Below are 24,902 nucleotides of genomic sequence, written 5' to 3'. Positions count from 1 at the left end.
TTACGGTTTTACAAAAATTACTGTTTTTGTATTTGTTTACTTATTTGCCATACATAAAATCAGCGCCCCTAGCGGCCTGTGTCAGAACTGATTGGAAATGTATGATAAATGCGTAAACAAATACAATAACAGTCATTTTTGTCAAAACGCAAAAATTAATACTAATGTTACTGATGTCTATGGATAGCCTTCTATATAAAATATGTGGCCTGCATACTGTTTTGTTTCTTATCGGCCTTAGTATATAAAGAAAATAAACTAAAAAGCCTAAGGATCCCCTTTGATTGTTTTCTTTGACAAGTTTTACAGCTGATCTTTCAATTTATTACAGCTATAGGCCCCTTCGAAGAAGATTGTACAGACTACGTGTTAGTACGAGACTCCAATGGTGAAACACTGTTGACCACTTGCGAGCAGGTGGACCTACCACTGCGCTTGACATCAGTCACGAATGCCCTTGAAGTAGTGGTCGAGGCGAAATCACAGGGCGCCTTCCCAAAAAGAGGCGTTCTCTTGCATTATAAAAGTAAGTGGGATTTAAAGAAATAGGTATTTATTTTAATGATTTGACGTACCGTAGAATCTGTCGCAAATGTCGAAATATTTTAAAATAAATAGAAATTTATTTGTAAAAGATTCTTATTTTTTAAAGCAGAAAAATTGATCGTATAAAAATATTACTATTTCCATTGATTTTTTACTTATTTGCATTTTTATTTATAAAAATTCTCATGTTGCGGTATATAATAATAATGATGTCTACATATCTTAGGTTCTAGATTGGTAATATTTAATATCTATCCTCGAAATATTACCTAGCCGGAACGCCATCTATCGTTTGTAATAAGAATATTTCGCGTAGAACTTACGTGTAACAGCGCCATCTATATTACGAACGTGTACATATTACGTTGTCTCACTAGCGTCATCTTTCGACAGGTATGGGCTGCGTGACGCTGCCACCGCCATCTACCGGCTACTTGGTGTACCGCAATGAGGACGTCGCGCACTACATGTGCAATGTTAATTTTGTTTTCGTCGACACGCGACAGAGGGCGCGCGTCTTATGGTGCTATGATGACAACAGGTGGAATGATACTGTGCCTTTGTGTGTCGGTGAGTTATAAAAATGCATACAATATTTTTATAATTTTTATTTGTAGATTATTATTTTTAGAGTTTCTATTTAGTAGTTGATAAACTTAAATTTTCAAAAAACTACGTTGTGAAATTATTTTATTTCTAATAAGAACTTTCGTTCTTCGTAAGAAGAAGTTCACATAATACTTCTTTCGTTTTACATAATTTAGGAAATTAGGAATGAGTTGCAAATTGCTATTAATGAGGTAAGTCATACGAAATAATTTTAACATACAGGGAAAAATCTAAATCAGTCAAATTGTAGGTACAAAATATTATTAATTGATTCTATGTAGGTAATAATAGTTGTAAGGAAAAGTTTGAAACTGAAAGCAGTTTGATTCATAATGACGTGAAAGTTCAAAAAGAGTTATTTTATACGCCTTATAAAATAGCCATAAAACATCTTTAATAAACCTGTTAAACGTGTTGTATTCTTTATGGCTGTCCAAACAATAAAGCATAGGTATTCATAGAACTTTGTTGGGACGTGGGACTTTTTCGCCTGCCATGTTATTCACATCACAATTCAGGAAAAGCACATGCGCACGATGCCTCGTTCCATCTCTTTCGATCACCCCCTTAATCATACGAAAGAAGGTAATAACGATATGTGTGCAACTTCGCTGTGATTAGTCCGGTGTTAATTCATTGTTCGTTATTCTGTGCTTTACTGGGTTGAGTTACGGAGTATTTTGAGTTGGGAGAATTATTATTTTCATCGTTTAAGCGCTTCCCTTCAGGCACGTTTTCGTAAATACTCAGTTATTCGTTTCTCGAGCGCGGTGTGGGTCGTACGGTCGAGCCCTTAGCCCTTGTGTCGCGTGTGAGAAAACACGTGTCGAGTAAAATAAAGTGAGTTTTTGAAATATTTATTCACCCTTTAAAGTGTTTATTTTCGTGATTTTATGCAATTTAGTTACCCTTAGCTCAGTGTTTCCGTGATTTTTATTTTTCATAGTTAGTGTCTGCGAGGTGTGGTGAGCTTTTCTTGTGTTTATTTTGGTTGTTTTTTTTAGAAATTCGTAATCTATGAATGTTATTTTATGGTTACCCTTTTTATTTTGTTTGACATTTAGATTTATGGAGTTAACTCAATAAATCTTGCGTATATTTTTTATAAATTTTCATTTTCGTATCATCACACACAAAAGTGTTTGGTGATAATATTATTTTGTTGTAGCAGTATTTTTTTTTTGGAATTATCTGCAATGATTGTTACGTTTTTCTGAAAACTTACCTTATATTAAAAACAACAGGCAAGTTAGTTAGCCGTATCTACCTCACTTTTTATTTAATGTAGAACTTGGTAAACCTAACACTATTTTCTACAACTTGTGTTAAAATATTTATAGTCACGAAAACAATAAATTAATGGGATTTTATTTTATTACTTGTGATATTAGCAATATTATTTTTATTTAGGAATAAGATATTTTTCTTGCATTTCTTAAATTATCTTAAATAATAATTACATATTTTTTGTACACTTATCCATTTTTTATTTGAATACAACTATAATTGTGAACCAGTATTAAGCACAGAAGCGTTTAGAAAAAAAAAACGATAGATTTTGAAAAACTAATCTTTTTAGTGAGTATACGAACATTATTGCTACGAAAGGTTACGAGTTCTAGTTTCAGGTATTTTATGCACTTTTTATATCGAAGTTTTCTCGGAAATGGGAACGAAATGTTTATTTATTGTCCTGATAAATATCAGACGGATTATTATAGTGAAGCGTAGCCAGGTTTACTACGCGAATAAATAAAAAATACAACTTCATTTTTAAAACGTCTACTTGGAAATAACATTAACATTTAGATATAGATTATAGTTAATAGTATAATATCAGCCGTAATTTAACGGAAATTCATTTTGTAAAGTTACTTCGAATAGTCCGCATGTATGTATTGATGTATGATATATGTATGTATGTTAGGTAGGTATTTTTTAATGTACAGTATGCACCACTTACACTCTCATATAGAATATGTGTGCATGAAAAAAATATATACACAACTACACGTGTTTTGCTCTGAACAAAGCGTTACGATAGTAATTCTTAGGGCCAAGTAGTCGACTTTACGACCTATGATATCTTCCTTCTTTAATCTAGTGTTAGCGTAATATTTGATTTCAATTATTAAAGAAAATTTCAGGATCTTCTTATTAATAGCACTCATCCTTAGCTCTTACCAAACAAAGAGAAGTTTCGGTTGACAAAACAATAAAGGAAAAATGCATCGTCATTGGATATTTATATCTACGAGAGTGGAGTTCTCTCAATACCTCGTGGAAATTCAACAAAGTATTCATTTCGTAGATTTTCCAATGAAACAAACAATTTTAATTTATATCACAAAAGCCCGTCAATAGCAATCATTTAATCAAAAGAAATAAATATTTTCTATTTTGTTAGTTTATTACCTTTTTATTACTTTAAATTTCATGTATTTAATAATTCTTGTCGTTGTTAATGTATTTAATAAAGAAAAATGTTGTAAGCCTTTTTGTCCTAGCCTATTTATACATGTTCGTTATTAATCATAAACCATCCAATGTTTGTTTTCAAAAGATCGAAAGGTAACAATGTCTGGGATAAAGAAATTGTAAAATATCAATCGTTGGTGGGAAAACATTAGATAGATTGATTATTGATTAATAATCGGAGATATTGATGATGATGAATGACAATGTCTGGGATAAAGAAATTGTAAAATATCAATCGTTGGTGGGAAAAACATTAGATAGATTGATTATTGATTATAGATTAATCGGAGATATCGATGATGATGAAATTATCATTATACATATTGATACCGTTTTATTATGTAACGGGTACTCACGATATGCGTTTTTTATTGGAGTTTACTCCTTAAGAAACGATTTGAGTTATAAGGCCCGGTACGGAAATTTTATGAGGAGTAAAATCAAGTGTAACACGAAAAGTTGAGGCGTAACGGTAACCAAAATATGAATCAAGAGTGCTTTTATTAATTTAAAATACAGTAAGTTCAAATCCCATATGAAAGTAATTATTACAATAAAAATAATTAGCAATATATAAAACATTAAAACGTCATTAACTAATTTGTTTATATTTTTGCATAAATTAAGTTATAGGTTTGATCATTTATAAACACTGTGAAAAATATGAACATTGGCGCCATAATATGATTAACAATATTTTATGATCGTTTTTAAAGAAGAGTAACATATAAAATCAGTAAGCAATTGAATAAGATATAATATTAGCAAAATAAGTTTTTAACATAAAGAGGCTTTTGTAAGTTACTGATATATTAATTTAACTTATAAAAATGGATGCATTATTGATCAGCACCATCTATCAACGATAAACGGGCAAAATCAAAACAGTATTATTTAATATTTATTACAGAATTATTGCTAATGAATTATGTTCAAAATAAGTTATATAAAATTAGCAATACGTTTTAAATGAATTCTAGAATTATAAAACATTCAGAAACAATCCAAATTACATATAATAACATGTTTATTGAGTCTCATATAAATTTCATCCGTAAATTGCAACAAGGATATTTTATAGATGGCAAAGAAATTATAATTATTAAGTTTTAAGTTATAAAACGTTTAACATTGTTTTAAATATAAATAATTATATTATATTAAAATTTACTTTAATATAAACAATTATATTAAGTTACCATTATAATATTTGGAACCAAAATACATAGATTGATAAACTTGCAAACTTACAATTTATAAAACTTGCCACTAGATGGCGCTATTTTATATTATTTTGTAACATACTTTATGTAATACGCATTATTGAAGTAATATAAATAATCCGAATAATTACAGATATATGTTTGTTTCTCTTATCATTTTAGCAGATGCGTTCATTTACCTACCCTTTTTTCTATTCGATATATATCATAATTATCATTCGTAAGGAGTAAACTCCAATCGTGCGTCGTAGCTGACACACACACACTTTTTTTTTTTTCTTTATTGCCGATATTTTAGTCTAAAATCATATATTGATACCAGAGTATTGCGTCGTAGTTTTTATCCTGAAATTGTCAAATCTTAAAAATTAGATAGATTGATGATTAATAACCGACGACACTGATGATGACTTTTATCTTAACTTTATAAATTGGCGTATCAATCCCGATAACTTTTACGACAAAATAACTATTATCAGTAATGAGCTCGTTATCTCAGTTGCCAAGTTGTTTATCAATTTTCGGAGCAAACATCAAATAATTGCAGAGTATTGTTACGTTAATAATATAATGGGAAGGCTTTGTTTGGATTGTGCCGGAATTATGTTGTTAAGAAGGCTTTTATGTAATAAAAGAAAATATAATACCGCTAACATAATAATTCTACTGTAAATTTCAAAAAGGTGGGAGTGTAGAATCGTATTAAAGATTTTTGAAGAATTGATGAACAAACGAGAGATAAAAACAAAATAAAGAAAAAAAAAGCATATATACGGTCGAATTGATAACCTCCTCCTTTTTTGAAGTCGGTTGAAAATACAAGTGACTGCTTAAAATATAGGATATATGTCACTTCCACAGCACATATGTTAAAATCCGCCAAGCCGTTTGGGCTGCAGTGCCAAGCAATGAAAGACATGCATACTGCCAGATAAAATAGGGTATGAAATAGGATTGAAAATATATGATTCTAGAATAAAATTAGCTGAGCCGGCAAACGTTGTGTTGCCATATAAATAAAAAAATGTTAAGGGTGAACAACCCTTATCATTTAGGGGTATGAAAAATAGATAGTAACCGATTCTCAGACCTACTAACTATGCATATAAAATTTGGTAAAAATCGGTAAAGCCGTTTCGGAGGAGTACGGTAACTAACACTGTGAGACGAGAATTTTATATATAAGAATATCGTGAAACTGAGACATTTTAATACGTAACGGGTACTCACGATACGATAATAATAATATATCGGTAATAAAAAATACCGTGTATCGTTAGTACCCCTTACATATGAAATTTTAAATGCTTAGGTAGTTCGGAAATCTGGAAATGCGTGAAAATAACTTTGTTACATGCTGAATTTAAATCACTAAGCTGTCAGCCATCGAAACAAAGGAAAATTATGAGGAAGTTGAATATATAATTCAGAAACTTAGCAATTATTTTGGCTACCGGAACCTAACCAAGTAATCAAATCGACATACTCGTATTATGACGAAAGTGTCAGCTATTTTCATGTCCCACTGCTGTGCTCGGACCTTCCTTATATAATGTTACTGTTTCAATGAAACTAAATAACTTTGTTATAAATTGCACCATAACAGGAAATAAGTTTAGTTATCATTAATGAGGAAACAACGTATGACCTGTTTAGTTCATTAAAATAAAATTATTATCAACGTTTATAAACATTATTATTCTATTTTTAAACATAGGTAATTTCCGTTAGGGGCCGAAGTAACAAATTTTCAAAAATGGTAGGACTTTACGTACTACCGCCACACTTCTGTTTTATAATTGTGTTCTGGTTTGAAGCGTGTGCTCCAGCTGAGATACGAGGAATTTCAATTTAGTACTCAGGAGTAGAAGTAGGGTTTAGGTATGGGTAATAGTCGATGTCAAGTAGGCCCCCAATGCTATATGGGATTGATTATAGACTGATGTCCATGGAAAGTGACCACTTATAGTCAGTAGCAGCCTAGTTTGGTTTTCATTTAAAATCAATAATAATAAACAATGTGCTAAGTAACGTGACGTTAGAAACTTATTTACAGAGTTAAATCATTAAAAATACGGAGCCCTAAAAACAAGGAAACCGTCTCCGTCACGTGGAAAAAGTATCAATTTTTTATTTTATTTTTCCATTTTAATTTATCAGCGCCATTCGTGCTATAAAGACGAATCTAACGATAGGTACTTCATGCGTTTATATTCATCAAGCCGTTTAATTTCTGGCCTGATTCGTTTAATGGAGGACCCGTGCCTAAAAGAATAGACATACATAATAATATAGGTACAAATGTACTCGAAAAACATAACCCTCCTGTCGCCGTTAAATAACGAAGTCGGATGTTTTAAACAGATACACATCAAAAGTTAATTGTTTGTTTTCATTGGCCCCGAGTTAGATCTGCGATTGTGTAAAGGTTTGTTTAAAGCAATTCGTGGGAATTGCACATTAAAAAGTAACGATTTTTGGTTGAGTTCACAATGTGTTGGATACAGTCTATAGTATATGAGCAAACCTATGAGTATTGAGATGAAGACTACAAGACACATATTGTAGTCTTCATCTCAATACATGATAAGGATATGAAATTTTTATCTAAACCCCAAATGCTTATAAATAATTTACTAAATAGGAAACTAATGTAGCTAATGACACTTCCATAATTTAAGTGAATCCAACGACTTCCCATTTATGTTAAAATTCGTCAAACCACATCAGTCACATTACCCTCCGCAGTCAGATAATATCAATCAATTGGTTCTTTTGAGTTGTTAGTACCTATCTATCTACCCTGTTCCACTTTTAGTCAATTCTTTTGAAACAATATTGAATAAAAATCTTGTAGATGTTGTAGAATATTTTAATCTTTGAAATTTTGATAAAAGAGTTTCAAATAAATTGCTAGCCATTATTTTTTTATGATTTTATTCCTTAAGGTACGTTTTGCCTTTCTTTCCTTTATATGTAGTGCATGTATATTGAAACAAAGAAAGATTTATTTTGTCACGTAGGTACTACGTGAATACAATGAAAATGTGATACAGATTATACACCACTTGTATTTGTATAGGGCCATTGTATTTATATCTTTTCGTAAACAATCATGTATTTGAACTGCAATAAATAGTTTTATTTCATAAATAAATATACGTGAATGTACATTAAGAACAGAATAAAATATTGTTTCCGTACTCGTAGTTTAGGATATCAAATATTATGGATGTTAAAGACACATAAAAAACACTTGCAACTGTAAAGTCGGTCCTTGTAATATATTGAAAACCGCATTAAAATCGTACCAGTGATTTTGGAGATAAATGCTAACATAGGTTTGTACAGACATCCTCTCACCCCAAACGTATATATCGTCTCCGTCTTAGGTAAAAAAGGAAAGTAATAGGTTATATCTCTTGGAAATAGGAACACATCTATAGTCTGATTCATAATTAGGTGTCCAAAATGTAAACAAAGGTGTTGACCTATCAAGAAAATATGTTTCAAATGGTAGTTTCTTATTTTTGAAGATATTAAAGTAATACAACCGTAATAAAATAATAATTTAAATAAATTAAAATTAATTTACATTTTTTATTATTTATATTACCTCAATTTAATTCCATAGAGTAATACTAATAAAAAACAAGATTTATGGTAGAAAATTAAAATGTGATAATGGTAACACAATCGGATTAAAAAACATTTCTTGTGCTGTCATTTTTAAGTTTTGTAGCTGATGTTATTTATTTTCGTGATTGTGATCGAACTCGAATGTTTTCTCATTTACATAGCGCATTTGTTAAATTGTGTATAATTGTTAAAGTTTTCGTTTTTCGTTGAGTTTGTTAAAGTTTTTGTTTCTTATTAATTTTGACAGTGACATTTCTTTGTTTACATTTTGGACACCTAATTATGAATCAGACTATATGACCAAGCGCAATTCAAATTCTGACTTTATTGGAAAATGGTAACAAACGCCCGCCGGCAACACTATAACATTTTAATGTCAAAAACAATTCTGGTATTAATTGCGGAAATCTAGTTAAAAGATACGACATACGAATGACCCCACATAATAGAATTACGAATATAATACAATAGTGAACAGTTTGTAAAGCATGTATTGTTAAAATAGTTTTGTGGTACGAATTCAAATAGTTTTGTAGACCTAGGTAAATGGTTGTCTTTTCCCTGTAGTTCCGGGACAAGAATAGGGCTACGGTATCCCCTGCCTGTCGTAAGAGGCGACTAAAAGGGGGCTTCTGGGGTCGTGGGTGGCAAGAGTGGGAGCTCGAACCTCCCAGCCAACGGCCCCGGGAAGGACGGCGGTATGTGTGGTCGCATACCGTCGTACGCACCAGACGGTGTGTTGAGCGATAAGCTCACCTGGGCGGAGCCCGACGGGGCAATGCGCTAAGAGGACTCCGGTTGCGTTCCTTTGGAGATCCCGGAGTCCTCTACGCAGCGCTGAGGACGGCCACCGGGGGGGTTTTAGTGCGGTAAGAGTCCCACATAACCCTGTGTCGCTCCCAAGGCATCGGGTACCTTTTAAAGGTTTCCCCCTCGTCGACAAAAAAAAAAAAAGGTAAATGGTTGTCTAAAATTGTATCTATTGTTAGGAATATCGTCATGAAATTATTTAAAACCAACTTTTTATAAGCCAAGTAGCTTAACTTTCCAAAATAAATTAACAGAAAAGAAATTAAACGCAAATGAGCAACAAAACTGGCAGAGTAACGTTCTTTACAATAATCGTATAATAACTACCCAGTTTATACGCCCACTTTTAGTTAATACCCGCATTTGACAATTAAAAAAATAAATAAATTTTATTATTATTATTATTATTATATAAAGTTTCTTACTCTTACCATCACTCCTAACACTATAATAAATAATTTTACAAAGAGACGTGTTTATATAATATACGATCTAACTTATTCTTCCTAAAATGGAAAACTCATTGATGTTGGCGTACGGCGGCTAAGAAAACTGTGTTAGGGATGTTTCACTTTCTAATAATCATAGTCCTTTGGAGGAGAGCTTTACAGGACTCCAGATCGATCCATATCTATCTCCATAGATAGATAAACGTTTCTTTAAGCGGTAGCGACAAAATCTCACATTCGGCTGCATTGGTGGTAAAAATAGACGGATTCATATGCTGCTACCTACTCCCCGGATCTTATTAAATCCCTCGAAAATCCTTAAGAAAATGTACTATTCTACAACCAATTCCATTTCCACACAACGAATATAATCAACACGTTCTATACAATACACAGATTACCTAATACAAACGGGATGTGTTAACTCACTGTGCTTGTGGCATAAGTAATCAGCGGGTAATGAACCTGGAGCGTAATGTAATTAGTGGACAGACTAATAGTCTAAATTAACATAAAGTACCGCCACCGACCCGGCCGAAGCGAGCGAATTTGACGTCTACAGTTGTGTAGTATATTTATTGGTAATAACAGATATTAAGAAATTATATTAAGAAGGTGGTAGAACCCTTTGTGGTTCAACTCCGGCGGCACCACCGTCACACCTATTTCTGCCAAATAACAGCAGTGTTAAACGCTGCTGTGTTATCGTGTGAAGGGTGTGGTAAGGAAGACATACTTTTCAGAGGCGTTCCAGCTTAGTCCTAAGGCGTAGCGGCGCATCTGTGGCCGCCCTCAGGACGGATTTATCTAATCCTCTCTGGGGTTGATTACAGATGTCCATGGGCGACAGTAGCAATTTAACATCAGGTGGACTGCATGCTCGTCTGCTACTCCTATATTATATAAGTAAAAACCTTAATGTAACTTACAATTCCCACAACGAATCCACCGCTAACATTTTAAAATTAGCAAGCACAATATTTACCAAAGACTTGTTTACCAAACTTACTAATTCGATAAATCAAAAAGACATTTACAGTCCCCAGTTCAAAACACCGCCCTAAATACGAAGAAGACGAGTGACTTTCTTAAAGTTTAATTGTCGTGCTCTCAAGCGGATATTACAGCTTCCGCAGCGACTTAACGATTGTGACACGAGAGTAACCTTGTTTTATAACCCGTCGCGAACCGATTAAACATTTATTTGCAAGTTTGCAGGGTTCGCGACATAAGAAACCCTATACGAATCATATACTGCAAAGGGACCTTTGCCATATATTTTTCTGACACACATGCACACGCAACTACACAAACAAACACTCGGCTGCGCACACGCAACAAGGGAGAGTTGCTCGCGTTTCACATTTTTAACTCGAGTACAGTTTTATGTCCTTTATTAATAACCAATCTATCCATTGTTTTACCTATTTTAGTAGGCAATGTTGGGATCGAAATTTGACAATTTCTGCTTAATGGAAATTGTAAGTTCACATTCCTATACTTTCATTGACTTACTCGCTAAATAGATTTAACTACACCGCACTATTCGCGCACTCTATCTACGAATGTAGAGCTGCAGTAATTCTATTATCTAGAGTCGCTCGCGTGTGACGCTGCGGTTTTCCACATTTTCAACTCGGTGATATTTCTTTTACGTGAAATTTATTTCATTTTAAGCTTTGGCTTTCTATTTTAATCCGAGAAGTTATGTGGTATGTGTGTGTCGTGTGGTTTTTGTGTTAAAGTGTATAATATGTTGGTGTTAAACTAATGCTCCTTATTAATTACCAATCTATCCAATGTTTTGTCTATTAAAAACCGACATTCGATATTTTTTGCTTAATAGAGATTGTTAATTCACATTCCTATACTTTCATTGACTTACTCGCTAAAGAGATTTAACTACACCGCACTATTCGCGAACTCTATCTACGAATGTAGAGCTGCAGTAATTCTATTATCTAGAGTCGCTCGCGTGTGACGCTGCGGTTTTCCACATTTTCAACTCGGTGATATTTCTTTTACGTGAAATGTATTTCTCTTTAAGCTTTGGCTTTTTATTTTAATCCGAGAAATTATGTGGTGTGTGTGAGTCGTGTGGTGTTTAAGCGTCGTGTTAAAGTTTGTATTCTTTTGTACGTAATTTACACTCGGTTTTACAATCTGAGTGTCCAAGGTTCAAATCCCAGGTATATATTTCTGATTTTAGAAAGTTATTTTCGTATGAGAAGATAATTATCACTTGCTATAATACTAAAAAAAAAACATCATTACGAAACCTACACGCCTGAGAGGGCTTTTTAGTTTTTCAAAGGTATGTGAACGCAGTGGACTAAAGCCTAAATGCCTCTTCCGTGCCAAGCAGTGGTACAATAACCGGTCCACTACAACAAACTTAATCATCAGCCCAATATTATGCCTCTGCATGTCCTCAATGGCATGCATTTTTAATAGACCAAGCCTAGCACTGTAATCTCATCTAAGATTGATTACAGATATCCGATAGAAGCCGCTGTCAGATGGGCTGCATATTCGTTGGCCACTCTTATGTTATAAAAAAAGATGTGTAGGTATAGACCTCGATTATATTTTTACACGGGGTGTTGCGTGACCCCTGATTTACGCCGACAGACCCATTTTCACTTTACAGTCGACTTTACAAGCCATCATGCGAACGCTATAATTGGTTTTGGAAGTTAATACTTAGAGCGTGACTTTGCTTCCGTTTTGTACGATTTGATATAAACATTAATGTCAAGATTTTTTGTACCATGCTGCCGTAGCTACCGCACTCTTATTCGTATTCTAATAAACTTAGAAACGGTTTTATGCTGTTTGTATATTTTTAACCGACTTCGAAAAAGGAGGAGGTTACTCAATTCGACCGTATATATATATTTTTTTTTTTTTTTTTTATGTTTGTTCGGCGATTTTTTCGCGATGCCGCGACCGATCGACATGATTCATACACCATTGTATGCGGCTAGTTTCACAGGGGGTCCCATTTCGAGGAAATTTGAAAATTTCCGCCAGTTTTCCCGGAAAATTGGAAAAACCCGATTTCATATAAACTTGAATAAGTCGAGTATTTCTTAACCAATTTTAATTTTCTTTTTTTCATATGAAAGGGTGTTTCGTTGCGGTACTTTCCTACCTTAACATTAGTACGCTCTGATGATTAGAATTTAAGTTATGGGGTGGAACTCATCATCACTACCCCTGCTTTTTACATATTTTATGACAACTTACCTTCTACCCACTCAATTCTCATGAAACTTAAAATGAACATTGAGTGTCTAGGTTATCATGATATGATGGAAAATTTGACCTTCAACTCTTCAACCCTGGTAATGCAGAAGTGCCTCCTGCCTCAACCATACAAGTTAGGCATTTGGAACTTATGGATATTTAATAAAGTCGATAAGTTGAGATATATGATGGAAAATTTGACCTTCCACTCTTCAACTCTGATAATGCAGAGTTGCCTCCTGCCTCAGCCATACAAGTCAGGCATTTAATGCTTATGAATATTCAATAAGGTTGATAGGTAGAGATATATGATGGAAAATTTGACCTTCTACTCTTCAACTCTGATAATGCAGAAGTGCCTCCTGCCTCAACCATACAACTTAGGCATTTGGAGCTTACGAATATATGATAAGGTCTTTGAGTAGAGACATATGATGGAAAATATGACCTTCAATTCTTCAATCCTGATGATGCAGAGGTGCCTCCCATGTAAAGTATATAGATTAGACATTTGTTGTAATGAAGTAGCTAGACAGAGATATATGATGAAAAATTTGACCATCAACTCCTTTTTCTTTTCTTAACTATTGAATTAAGGTAAATTGGACCGGTTCACTCGCAGAGTTTTACCACCTAGTTTGATTTATTTACTTATCTGTTCCTACCTAACCTAGCCAATAATTAGTATCTCATAAAGCTTAAAGAATTGGTTAGGTTAGGTTGGAACATATAAGACAATATAAAACTAAGCGAGAAGGGCGCGGCAGCGCCCTGCGAGCGGGTGGGTCCAATCCGTATCTATTCAGACCTTACCTTTATTCATGATCACATTTATACAATTTTACATAATATTAATACAAACGTTAGCATATCATCACTAAAAAGGGTGAAAAAAAAATTTTAACAAAAAAATAAAACCGACTTCTATGTCACTACAAAGTAAAAAATAATTGAAATAAATGTTGGTTTAGTACATATTTCTGAAGTCGGCGCTCATATTGGACACGCTGTTATCAAACGAAATATATTGAGCGCCGACTTCAGAAATATGTACTAAACCAACATTTATTTCAATTATTTTTTACTTTGTAGTGACATAGAAGTCGGTTTTATTTTTTTGTTAAATTTTTTTTTTATAAAATAGTTTGAACTCTAACAGATTTCGTAATAATACGGAATAACTAAATGTTTCAAGTACCTGAAAGTTTTCAGGGTTAGCTATTATAAAGGAACTGTTAAATTTTTTTAGGTGGAAATTCGGTTATATTCAGTTCAGTAATTCCTAGTTAAGACGATATACTTATGTTTTTATACGGGTATCGGGCATGATATAATAATATTATGTTACGACTTAAATGCAGCGCCGCACCTCTTGCGTATAACAAACATATAAACTACTGTGTTCCAATAAATATGAATATAATAAATTTTAAGATGAATAAGATAAATTTTACATTTTTCAGTAGGCAGAAATTATTTGATTTCGATCTTTGATGAGATAAACATGGGATTAACCGATTATTAATAATGTCAGACTTCAGGGCAGCAACCCGATGTAATGCACCTTAAGTAGGATTAGTTTTGTGTTATTAAAATCAACATATACCTATTGTAGAGGTAAATTATAACAAATAAAAAACATATTGTAAAATTTCGTTTTATTAAACTTTTCGTATTATTAAATAGAAAAAAACATGTTTGTACGTGGTATAACCCTTTGTGGTTCGACGCCGGCGGCACCACCGCCACACCTATTTCTACCTAATAACAGCAGTGTTAGGCGCTGCTGTGTTCCGGTTTGAAGGGTGTGGTAAGGGAGAGAGGCTTTTCCGAGGCGTTCCAGCTGAAGGCCGACCTCAGGTAGGAATATCTAATCCTATCTGGGGTTGATTACAGATGTATGGGGGCGGCAGTAGCCACTTACCATCAGGTGGACTGCATGCTCGTCTGCTTCTCCTATATTATAAAAAAATGTGTTAAATACATAATATCGTAAAAAACAACTCTAAAGTCCTACAAAATGAAATTTTGAAATTAACTGTAATGAATTTAATGCAAAATGAGCTGCGTAGTCAATTCATAATTGATAGAGTGGGTATAAACGTTAAATCGGTTTATTGCGCTATTTTAGCGTTACCACAATAGAGTTTAATATTTCATATGGGATTTGCATGAATAGTTTTCGGGTAGCTTTAATAACTGGGTCAATAGACAACACAATAGTTAAGAGCTATTTTGGATATTACCTAATTAAAAATACAATTAAAATAACAGGGTTCTGTAGTTGAGAACAGCATTTAATTGACAGGAAAAGTAAAGTTTTTATGAGTTTTACTACTGTGTCATTGTTCTACAGAATGCTGAAATGATTAATTTTGTAAAAGTCTTTCCTGATATAAGATTTTTATATTGGTTCCTAAGGCTTATTTGCGTTCATTCTTTATTTCTATTGTCTATTGTTAGATAACTCAAAAAATATTGTGTACATATCATATTGCAAATGTACCTCCTTATTCGTTTAATTTTGAAAGATTACAAGGTATTCCTTTTTAATAAATTCATGACTGTAAAGGTTTGGTGGCATTACTGTACAATTCGGCAGTGCTGTACAAAACCATTGAATAACCGCGCGCTTAGGGCCACAGTAGTTCTGTTTTGCTATACAAAACATCATTGTACAAAGCAATATAAGATACCTATCGTTAGTCCAGTTTGCGTTAACTTAATACTAATTAGGTCAAAACAATAATAACAAAATATGTACGTTGTAAAATATAAATCCTTATCAGTCCTAGTAAATAAGGCACGGTACATTGTCACGCACACTGATAAATAGCACGCTTGTTAATTTGTCACGGTGAGAAATAACGAGATTAGTCGGTGGAATAATTGTGATTAGTCATGAATTTAAGGTTAGTCATAGGTACAATTGTTCTTTCGATAACGAAACGTTAATGGTGACGTGCTCTTGGGAGAATAAAGGATATTTAAAACACACGATGTGATATGTAAGGATTTGATAACGAATAATTTAAGAGCTATTTTACTGCAACCTTTTGTTTCATAAACAGGACAACTTAAAGAAAAGTTTGTAATAAAATAAGGCATTGTTCGTACCAAACGTATTGTCGGTCGCTGACTGTGAGCGCGCGTTACGCAATTTATTGTTTTTCCATTCATATTAAACTTCTCGTTCACACCGAACCGACGATACGCTATCCCGTAGTCATACATACATAGTATTACGTAGTCGTACATACTCACAGTCCGCGGTGGACAATACGTTGGTGTGAACGAAGGCTAACTGTTTTATGTTATCATCGAAAAGTAAGAAGTGCGATTCCGGCATATGGTTACAACGCGATTCCAAAAATACTGATAAAAATGTCGGCTTTGTGTCTTGACTTATTCAATTTTGATAAGATTTTTATTTACCGATAGTCTAATTCCTAAATATTACACTTTGGGATTTTTGCACCTGAAATGTTTGTGTAATATTTCTTATGATAAGTCGTCAATACTTAACATCAGGTGGAAATCGTCTTGTCATGACCAAAAGCTAATTTCCTATTAGTCCAAAACCTCTATTCGCATTTGACCAAATTCACTAAGTCTTTGTTACGCTGACTATAGAAAAGATTCCCTCAGGATAATTACCTTTCCGGAAACAATAGGATGCTCTATATTGTGTTCCTGGAAATTCCCGGATTACGTTCGCTAGGCTGGGTATATATGACTACGTTAGAACGCTCTCTCATCGGAAAATTCACTTGCAATAGTTATATTGTAATCTAAGATTTGATTTTGAGATTGCGAATTGCAAAAGCAGTGATAGCCTTGTGGTGTGGCCTTGTGTTTTTAATGTGTAGTACTAACATAGTTCGTAAGAATATACTAACATTTAATGGACTTTGTCTGAAATAAATAAATTAGTAAATTAGTTAAAAGTCCGCCTTTCATGGGCATATCCGAGTTCAAATCCTAGGCAGTTTAGGCATGTCGTAAGAGGCGACTAAAAGGGGGCTTCCGGGGTTGCGGGTGGCAAGAGTGGGAGCTCGAACCGTCCAGCAAGCAACCCCGGGAAGGACGACGGTATGTGTGGTCGCATACCGTCGTAAACACCAGATGGTGTGGGAGGAGCCAAAAGTGCTCCCCCAGGGTAGAGCCCGATCGGGGCATTGCGCTTGGAGGACTCCGGTTGTGTTCCCTCGGAGATCCCGGAGTTCTCCAACAAGCGTTGAGGACGACCACCGGGGGGGTTTTAGTGCGGTAAAAATCCTACATAACCCGGCGTCGCTCCCACGTCGTCGGGTACCTTTTGAAGGTTTCCCCCTCGTAAACAAAAAAAAAGCAGTTTAGGCATGCATTCTGATATATCAAAGTTATGTGTGTATAAGAAATTATCACTTGCTTTAAAAGTGATGGAAAACATTGTTATTATGATTTTTTTCGATTTTGCACGACTCATGATGCGATGCATCAGAGAGTGCTTTACGATCGAAAAATTTTTTTCGCTTCATTTTGGCGGCTATTTTTATTATTATAGCCTTGATAGTTCACGGAATCAAGATATTTTGCATACTATTGTCGAGATAATTTAATGGAGATTAATTCCATACTTTTTAAAAATTGATTTACTGCAATAGAATTGGAAAAAAACACCAAAATAGGTCAAAAAATTTTCCTGTCCGTCATGTGTGAAACCTGAAAACACTGTAACTTGTGAAAAAATCCATCATTTGAGTTAAATTTTTTTTTAAAAAATTCTAATCGACGATTGTAGGTCACTGAATGCGAATGAATAATTAATTCAGTGTCGTTTAATTGCAATTAATAAAAAACGAAAACTACAAGACTATCTATAGATATTATGTACATTTATTCCACCAGGGGCGCTTGTGCAGTACCTTCTTCCTACTACAGCTGTTTTTTCGGCAATTAATTTTGAACGACTTAAGTTTTTTTTTTTTTTTTTATATTTCATAATTAAATGAGCATTATGAGTCGTGCACTTTTGGATTTTCCAAACTTTTTGAACTTCAGCACAAAAATATTATTTTTAATTATCAGCGTCGCAGCAATATTCCATAATTTTAATCATATTTATTTATATTCATGAATTATTCACATTTTTTTATGTTTATGAACTAAGTTCACAAAAAAAAAGATAGAAATTCAAAACCACTATCATTCCGAATTTTCCCCAAAGAGTATTTGCATTTAAACAGCATCAATTACGTTCAGTCTCTGGAAAATATGCTCCAATGTTTCAGACGGCCTCAAGAGGCCCATATTCGACTATTTCGTTCCAATTAAATTATTCTGCACGAGTCAAGATATAGTTTCAAAGTTTAGAATTCCTTTCCCCAGCGGGTCATATGGTATATTTCTGGACCATATACCTAAGTCAGTTGCCCGTGTGTCTTATTGACTTCAAAAGGGCGAAGTTACCCTTGGTCGAATTTGCTAAACTAATTACTAGGTTAGGTTAGGTTAATAATTCAATTTGATTTACCTATGTAGGAGCCCATGTCTGATATATTGGGTAAAACTGATCAACCTTTCATGGTTTTTGATATTTGAGTACTAAGTTTAATTTAATTAACATTCAAATTCTTTTCTTTGCATTCTAATTCATAAATATGTAAATTTAGCGCATAGCTATTGAAATCTTAGATTTTCTTTCTTAAAGGCTATATTTTTTGCTATATAGTTTTAAAATCGCGAGGTAAAATATTTATCAGTTTTAAGTTTAATTGTAAAATTTCATCAAAATTATGCAGTCGTTTTTGCGAGATACTCTTTTTAAAACAAATAATTTTATAGTAATAATTTGTAGTAATATGGAAAGCGACAAGATATTATATTACTTCCTTCGTTTATGTCGTCTTGTCTAAATTTCCAGCTAAACTTCTCTAAGTTTAAATTACACGATCTAGCCGACGGCATTACTACCCCCTTTTCAACCCTTTGACGAAAATTACTAAACGTTAATTACTTGAAAGGTTTCAATACAATCTTATTTGTTTATTTTACTCAGTAAGGCGAATACTGACAAACAACGCATAGTTTAAATCGTTAGGTATAGAAACGTTAAATTTTGAATTAGAATTTCTTAAATGCATCTTTAGAACCGATTAGAAATACGTCTATGTCCCTATTTATTTTAAATAATAATCGGGAATAAATGGAAACGTAAGTTCATTTTTCATAATATTGGAATAGTCAACGAGCATGCTGTCAACCTAAGGTAAGTGGCTACTGCCGTCCATGGACACCTGTAATCAACCTAAAATAAGATTAGACTACTTAATGTGGCCGTGGTACCTTCGGAGTCGAACCACAAAAGATTCTACTAAATATTAACAAGGATAGGTTGTATCAAAAATGGATACTTTGGATAAAAAAACTAGTACTTAAATCAGATATAATTTTAATTTCGTATCATCCAAAGAATCCAAAGTTCGTTTGTTAATGCCGAGAGTTATTCCACTTATATTAATTAATTTCATACTTCTTAATTAAAACAATTTCTTAATTAATTTCTGTCAGTACTTGATGAAACATCTGTTTCAATTGAACTATTTTTGTATTAATATGAAAATTAAATGATAAGTCTTAAGTAATAATAAGTCTATACAGTGATAGCCTAGTGGTTAAGTGACTCGGCCTCTCGATCGAGGTGTCCGAGGTTCAAATCCGAGGCACGCACCTCTGATTTTTCAAAGTTATGTGCGTATTAGAAATTAATTATCACTTGCTAAACAGTGAAGGAAAACACCGTGAGGAAACCTGCATACCTGAGAGATTTTATAAAAAAAATAATGTCAAAGGTAAGTGAAGTCTACCAATAAGCACCTGGCCAGCGCGGTGGACTAGGGCCTAATCCTTCTCATTCTGAGAGGAGACCCTTGCACAGCAGTGGGACGATAATGGGTTGATGATGATGATGATTATGAATAATAAGTCTTTATTAAATGATAAATGTAGCGTTCTTTAGTGTTGTAACAGTGGTGCCTATAGCAGCCTTTTCAAGGATGTGGTAACTTGGTAAGGTACTTTCTTTAAATGAAAATAATATAAGTTATTTAATATCATAATAAGATATTTGTTCGTAAAACCCAAATGATTTATGTTTCTGAATTTTAGAAATATATGGACCAATATTTCCCAAAGTTTTCATCACATCAACATCAACAACCCGTTACTGTCCCACTGCTGGGCACGGGTCTCCTCTCATAATGAGAAGGATTGGGCCATAGTCGACCGCGCTGGCCAAGTGCGTATTGGTAGACTTCACATACCTTTGAGTTTTTTTTATAATTCTCTCAGGTACGCAGGTTTCCTCACTATGTTTTCCTTCACCGTTTAGCAAGTGATACCTAGTTGATTTCTAATACACACATAACTTTGAAAAATCAGAGGTGCGTGCCTGGGATTTGAACCCCTCGATCGAGAGGTCGAGTTTCTTAACCACTAGGCTATCACTGCTCAATGGCAAAGGCACATACATGACTAAAATTGTATTATGTACCTATTTGGTACATTTGTTTTTTAAAGTTTAGTATTCTTAGGTAATATAGATAAAGAAATAGAAAAACTGTGATTACATTACCGAAAATTTAATGACATAACATTTTGCTCTGGTTTGAGATGACGATAAACGTTTTCGTTTTAATTGTGGATTTTAATTAAGCACAAAAGCCTCCTGACCGTGGCCGAAATGCTCGTGGCCTCTTAATTATCTCAGAGGTGAAATAATAGTTTTGAATCAGAGCGCATCGTGTTATCTTTCTTTAAATCAAAATCAAGATGGTTTTGTCAATATTGAATTCTGTTTCATCGAATTGTGCAAATACTTATGTTTGTATACATTCGTAATGATAATCAATATAAATCCTTATCCTTACTAATATTATAAATCCGAAAATAACTCTGTCTGTCTGTCTGGTTGTCTCTTCTTCACGCCCAAATCACTGAACCGATTTTAATGAAATTTTGTACAAAGATAGTCTGAGACCCGAGGAAGGACATATGATAGTTTTGATCCCGGAAATCCCACGTGAACTAGGGATGGCGATCTAAGATCGATTAATCGGAGAATCGATCTTTTGGACCCAAAACATCGATTATTTTAATCGATATTAGTAAGGATTGAATCGTAAACTATGCATTTGATCATGGGATGATCTTTAGCAAAGTTAAGGTACGAATTTTCAGTTTTATGTATGTATGTTATATTATTTTCTTTTAAACGCGGGCGAACCCGCGGGCAAAAACTAGTGATTATCATAAACCCAATTTTATTTTCTGAAAAAAACAACAATGCAATACAAAACGAGGCATTGAAATACAGTTCAGCATATAATCCTAAAAATTAAAATATTTATCAAAAAACACTGGGGATCAACTAGAAAAGATTTGACAAGTACTATTGGGTTTTAATAACTTTATGCAAACACTAAGAATGCGAAGAACCTTCAAAATAAGATACAGCTTTGGGAATATTCCTCGGAACGTAATGTTTTATTAAAGTTAGGGTAAAGCAATCTACGTTTACCAGCTTTATTTGGCGTTCTCTTTGTTTTAGTTAAATTAAACTGCTGAAGATTAAACTCTAGCACCCATTGTGTGCCATAACTAGTTATATGCGTCTTTTGTGACCAGTTTACTTCGCTATTCACGTAAATATATACAATCGAATCGTTTGTATGTGTTTTATATTATCCTAAAGAATACAGGGTATAAATCATGAAACTGTGGTTATTTTTCACAGGTCAAGAGATGGGACTATTGGTTTTTCTGAATCACGCTATCGAAGTTTTGTCAACATTTTGTATATATATAAGCTTCAAAGTGCTAAGCATAGTATGGCTGCATCCCAGGTATGAAAACCAAGCCAGACGATCTCCCTTTGCTGAAACACAAATCTTGCTGGAGATAGACGCTTAAAAGCACGTCTTGGTGGCGGCCATACACGAATAACATGAATGCATCGCGAATAAGTCCTGAACAATATCCATAAGAGCGGACATAAAAATATTCTAGTTAAATATCATCTTATATATAAAATTCTCGTGTCACAATGTTAGTTACCGTACTCCTCCGAAACGGGTTTACTGATATTCACCAAATTTTATATGCATATTCATTAGGTCTGAGAATCGGCTACTATCTATTTTTCGTACCCCTAAGTGATAAGGGTTGTTCACCCTTACCATTTTTTTATTTATATGGCAACACAACGTTTGCCGGGTCAGCTAGTAATAATATAACACTGGAATCTGTGCTTCTTTGGTCATTTTGAAAATATATGTTAGACATTTTTGTTTATTTGTTTGTACGGTTTCATATAAAAATGGTTGGACTGAATTTGACAGCGTCGTATACGCGAATAACGTAACGGGAAAGAAGTTTAACACTAAAATACCTAGATTTTCAGCGTGAAATCGAAAATTGAAAAAATAGACTCATATCCGTTAATAAAAACATAATTTTATTAAAATCTCGTTTTTTGTTGCATAATTAGTGTTATTTAATTTGAAATTCGTTATCCTTAATATGACTGTTTACGGCCATTTGTTTCCATTACTGTTTAGTTCAGAGATATACAGTTTTAACCCTCTCCCTGCAGACTCATATATAGTCTAAGCCTTTCTTGACCACAAAGCTTTGAAGTCTGTAATTATATCCAGGGGTGCAATACTCCACTGTCATTTAGTATCGGTGTTAATAGGTCTCATAGGCACGGTACCCATTTGTCTAGCTCGAAGATACAAAGAGTCAACCCTATCGTCCCTCGGGGGCTATAATTGGCCATAAGTCACATTACTTGTGGTGTCGGGACGTTATCCTTGGGACATTATTTTTCGGGACAGAATGTATGTTCCTTCGGGATTATTTTATGGCTTTTAGACCAAATTGATGCATTAGTTGTAATAGGGTTACGAAATAAAAATATTTGTTTTTCAAAATTTAAGAATTTGAATTGAATTACTATTTCTCTATATACCTCCTTCACAATTTGGTTGCTCTTATTTGGGGCTAATTCTGTCTATTTATAGTAGCAGAAATCTGGTGCGAAGGGTGTGGTTAAGGGAAGACATGAACAAAAGGTTAGCCAGCACGGTGGACTATTGCCTAAAACCCATCACTCTGAGAGGAAACCCTTACCTACTCGTCGGACAATAATTGGTTGACAACGTACTTTAATATGAATATAATAGAAACGAAATATAAATATGGTAGAAGCTATGTGCCCTCACCCCAAGTAATATGCGACCCTACAATATTTGTAAACCCTTGCAAGTATGTCAATGTTTCATAATAGCGGTCTTTCGGATCGGGGATGAATTAACTGAGCCCCTATGGAATTTGCCAAGTTGCCCCAATACTTTGGAAATTAACCCCCGTCCCTCCCCTAATCGAATATCGTCATTACGCTTTGTTCTATGTGATTGATTTCGTAAAAGAAAATAGTTTGTGCTTACTTAAATGGTAAATACAACAAAAAGTAGAAAACAATTTTCGTATTCTTAAAAGATAAACTTTTTAAAAGGTAAAGAAAAGAGGGTGCAGTGTACTTGATGGTAAATGGCTAGGTACTGCCGTCCACAGAAATCTGCAATCAACTTCAGATAAGAGTCCTATCTGAGTTTGCCACAAATGCGCTACTACCTCATAGGACTAACTTGGAGTGCCTCGGATATTTCTCTCTTACCACACTTTTCAAATCTTTACGTAACGACGTTCAATACTGTACCCTTACCATGAGTTTTCAAAACATCCCATAATTTTACGTTACGTTTATTCAATCCATTATTCTGTTCCGTTTGCTTCAGTAGACTGAGAAAACGTAACAATAAGTAAGTTCTCAAGTCTTTTTGTCTGCCTCGCAAGAAAGAGAGACAAAACATAAAGCGACATTTTGTCAATTTAGACATTTAATGTTACGTTACTGACACTATAGTTCTGATACAATCCACTAGGGGCGCTGATTGGAATTTGTATGGGGAAATACGTAAACAAATACCAAAACAGTCATATTTGTCAAAACGTAAAAACTCATGGTAAGGGTACTGCTGTTATTAAGCAGAAAGCAGAAAGGTATAGCCGTAGTACCTCCGGAGTCGAACCATTTCTTATCAATGCGAAATTTAGGTATCCTTACCAAAATTTAGTAGGAGTTCTATCTAACTCGAAACTCATGTGTGTTAGCGGCCTTAATTCAAGTATAAACGACTGAATAACACAATTGTTACCATACCCTTCACACGAGAACAAACACTCGTAAAGAAAATAAATCTCAAATTTACTTAAAGCTGCCTGAAGCTTTAACAAAACGAATAAACATGTTCTTTATTGAACATTAAGTAAACAATCTCAAGTTACAGCTCTAACGAAATTGTTTTCACACGAGTCACATAACGTTTGTTTCATTTTCATTTATAAAGTGTATAGCATTTCAAAGCTCAAAGCTCAAACTGAAAGCTCAATACGCTAACGATGGCAGTAACGTCAAATCTCAAAGCTTTTTTCGGATGTTTGTCAAAGGCGCGGGATTGAGACACTCAAATTTTGGGGGCTGTAATCATAATAGATTATGACGTAATATAAGCATACAAATATTTTAGTTTATGTTGACATAACAGAAATTGCATAAGTAGTATTCCGTCCATTTAATTTTCATTTATAAAGTGTTAGTTTAGTATTTCAAAGCTCAAAGCTCAAACTGAAAGCTCTTATCTAAAGCTCTGTATTAGTGTTTCCCTTATAACAATTTAATTTTAGTTATAATTGGAGCCTTGAGTAAGTTGGTACCATTGAGTTGTCCCTGTAGTTCCGGGACCAGAATAGGGCTACGGTATCCCCTGCCTGTCGTAATAGGTGACTAAAAGGA

The 24,902-nt window shown here is 33.9% G+C and overlaps 1 protein-coding gene across 1 annotated transcript in view; it reads left to right on the top strand.

Moving 5' to 3' along the window:
- The window catches only part of LOC140747991 (uncharacterized), a 167,213-nt gene that overhangs the window by 107,426 nt on the left and 34,885 nt on the right, over positions 1–24,902 (top strand). Inside the window, exons 5-6 of the mRNA XM_073080669.1 lie at positions 332–526; positions 940–1,116. Of these exons, the coding sequence (XP_072936770.1) occupies positions 332–526; positions 940–1,116 (372 nt within the window). The remainder of the gene's footprint in view (positions 1–331; positions 527–939; positions 1,117–24,902) is intronic.

The sequence above is a fragment of the Epargyreus clarus genome, unplaced genomic scaffold, assembly GCF_041222505.1.
Source record: "Epargyreus clarus isolate Ecla_fem2 unplaced genomic scaffold, WU_Ecla_fem_2.2 ptg000015l, whole genome shotgun sequence".
Classification (NCBI taxonomy): Eukaryota; Metazoa; Arthropoda; class Insecta; order Lepidoptera; family Hesperiidae; genus Epargyreus; species Epargyreus clarus.
Note: the sequence above shows the minus strand (reverse complement) of the source record. Positions and strands in the feature narration are given on the sequence as shown.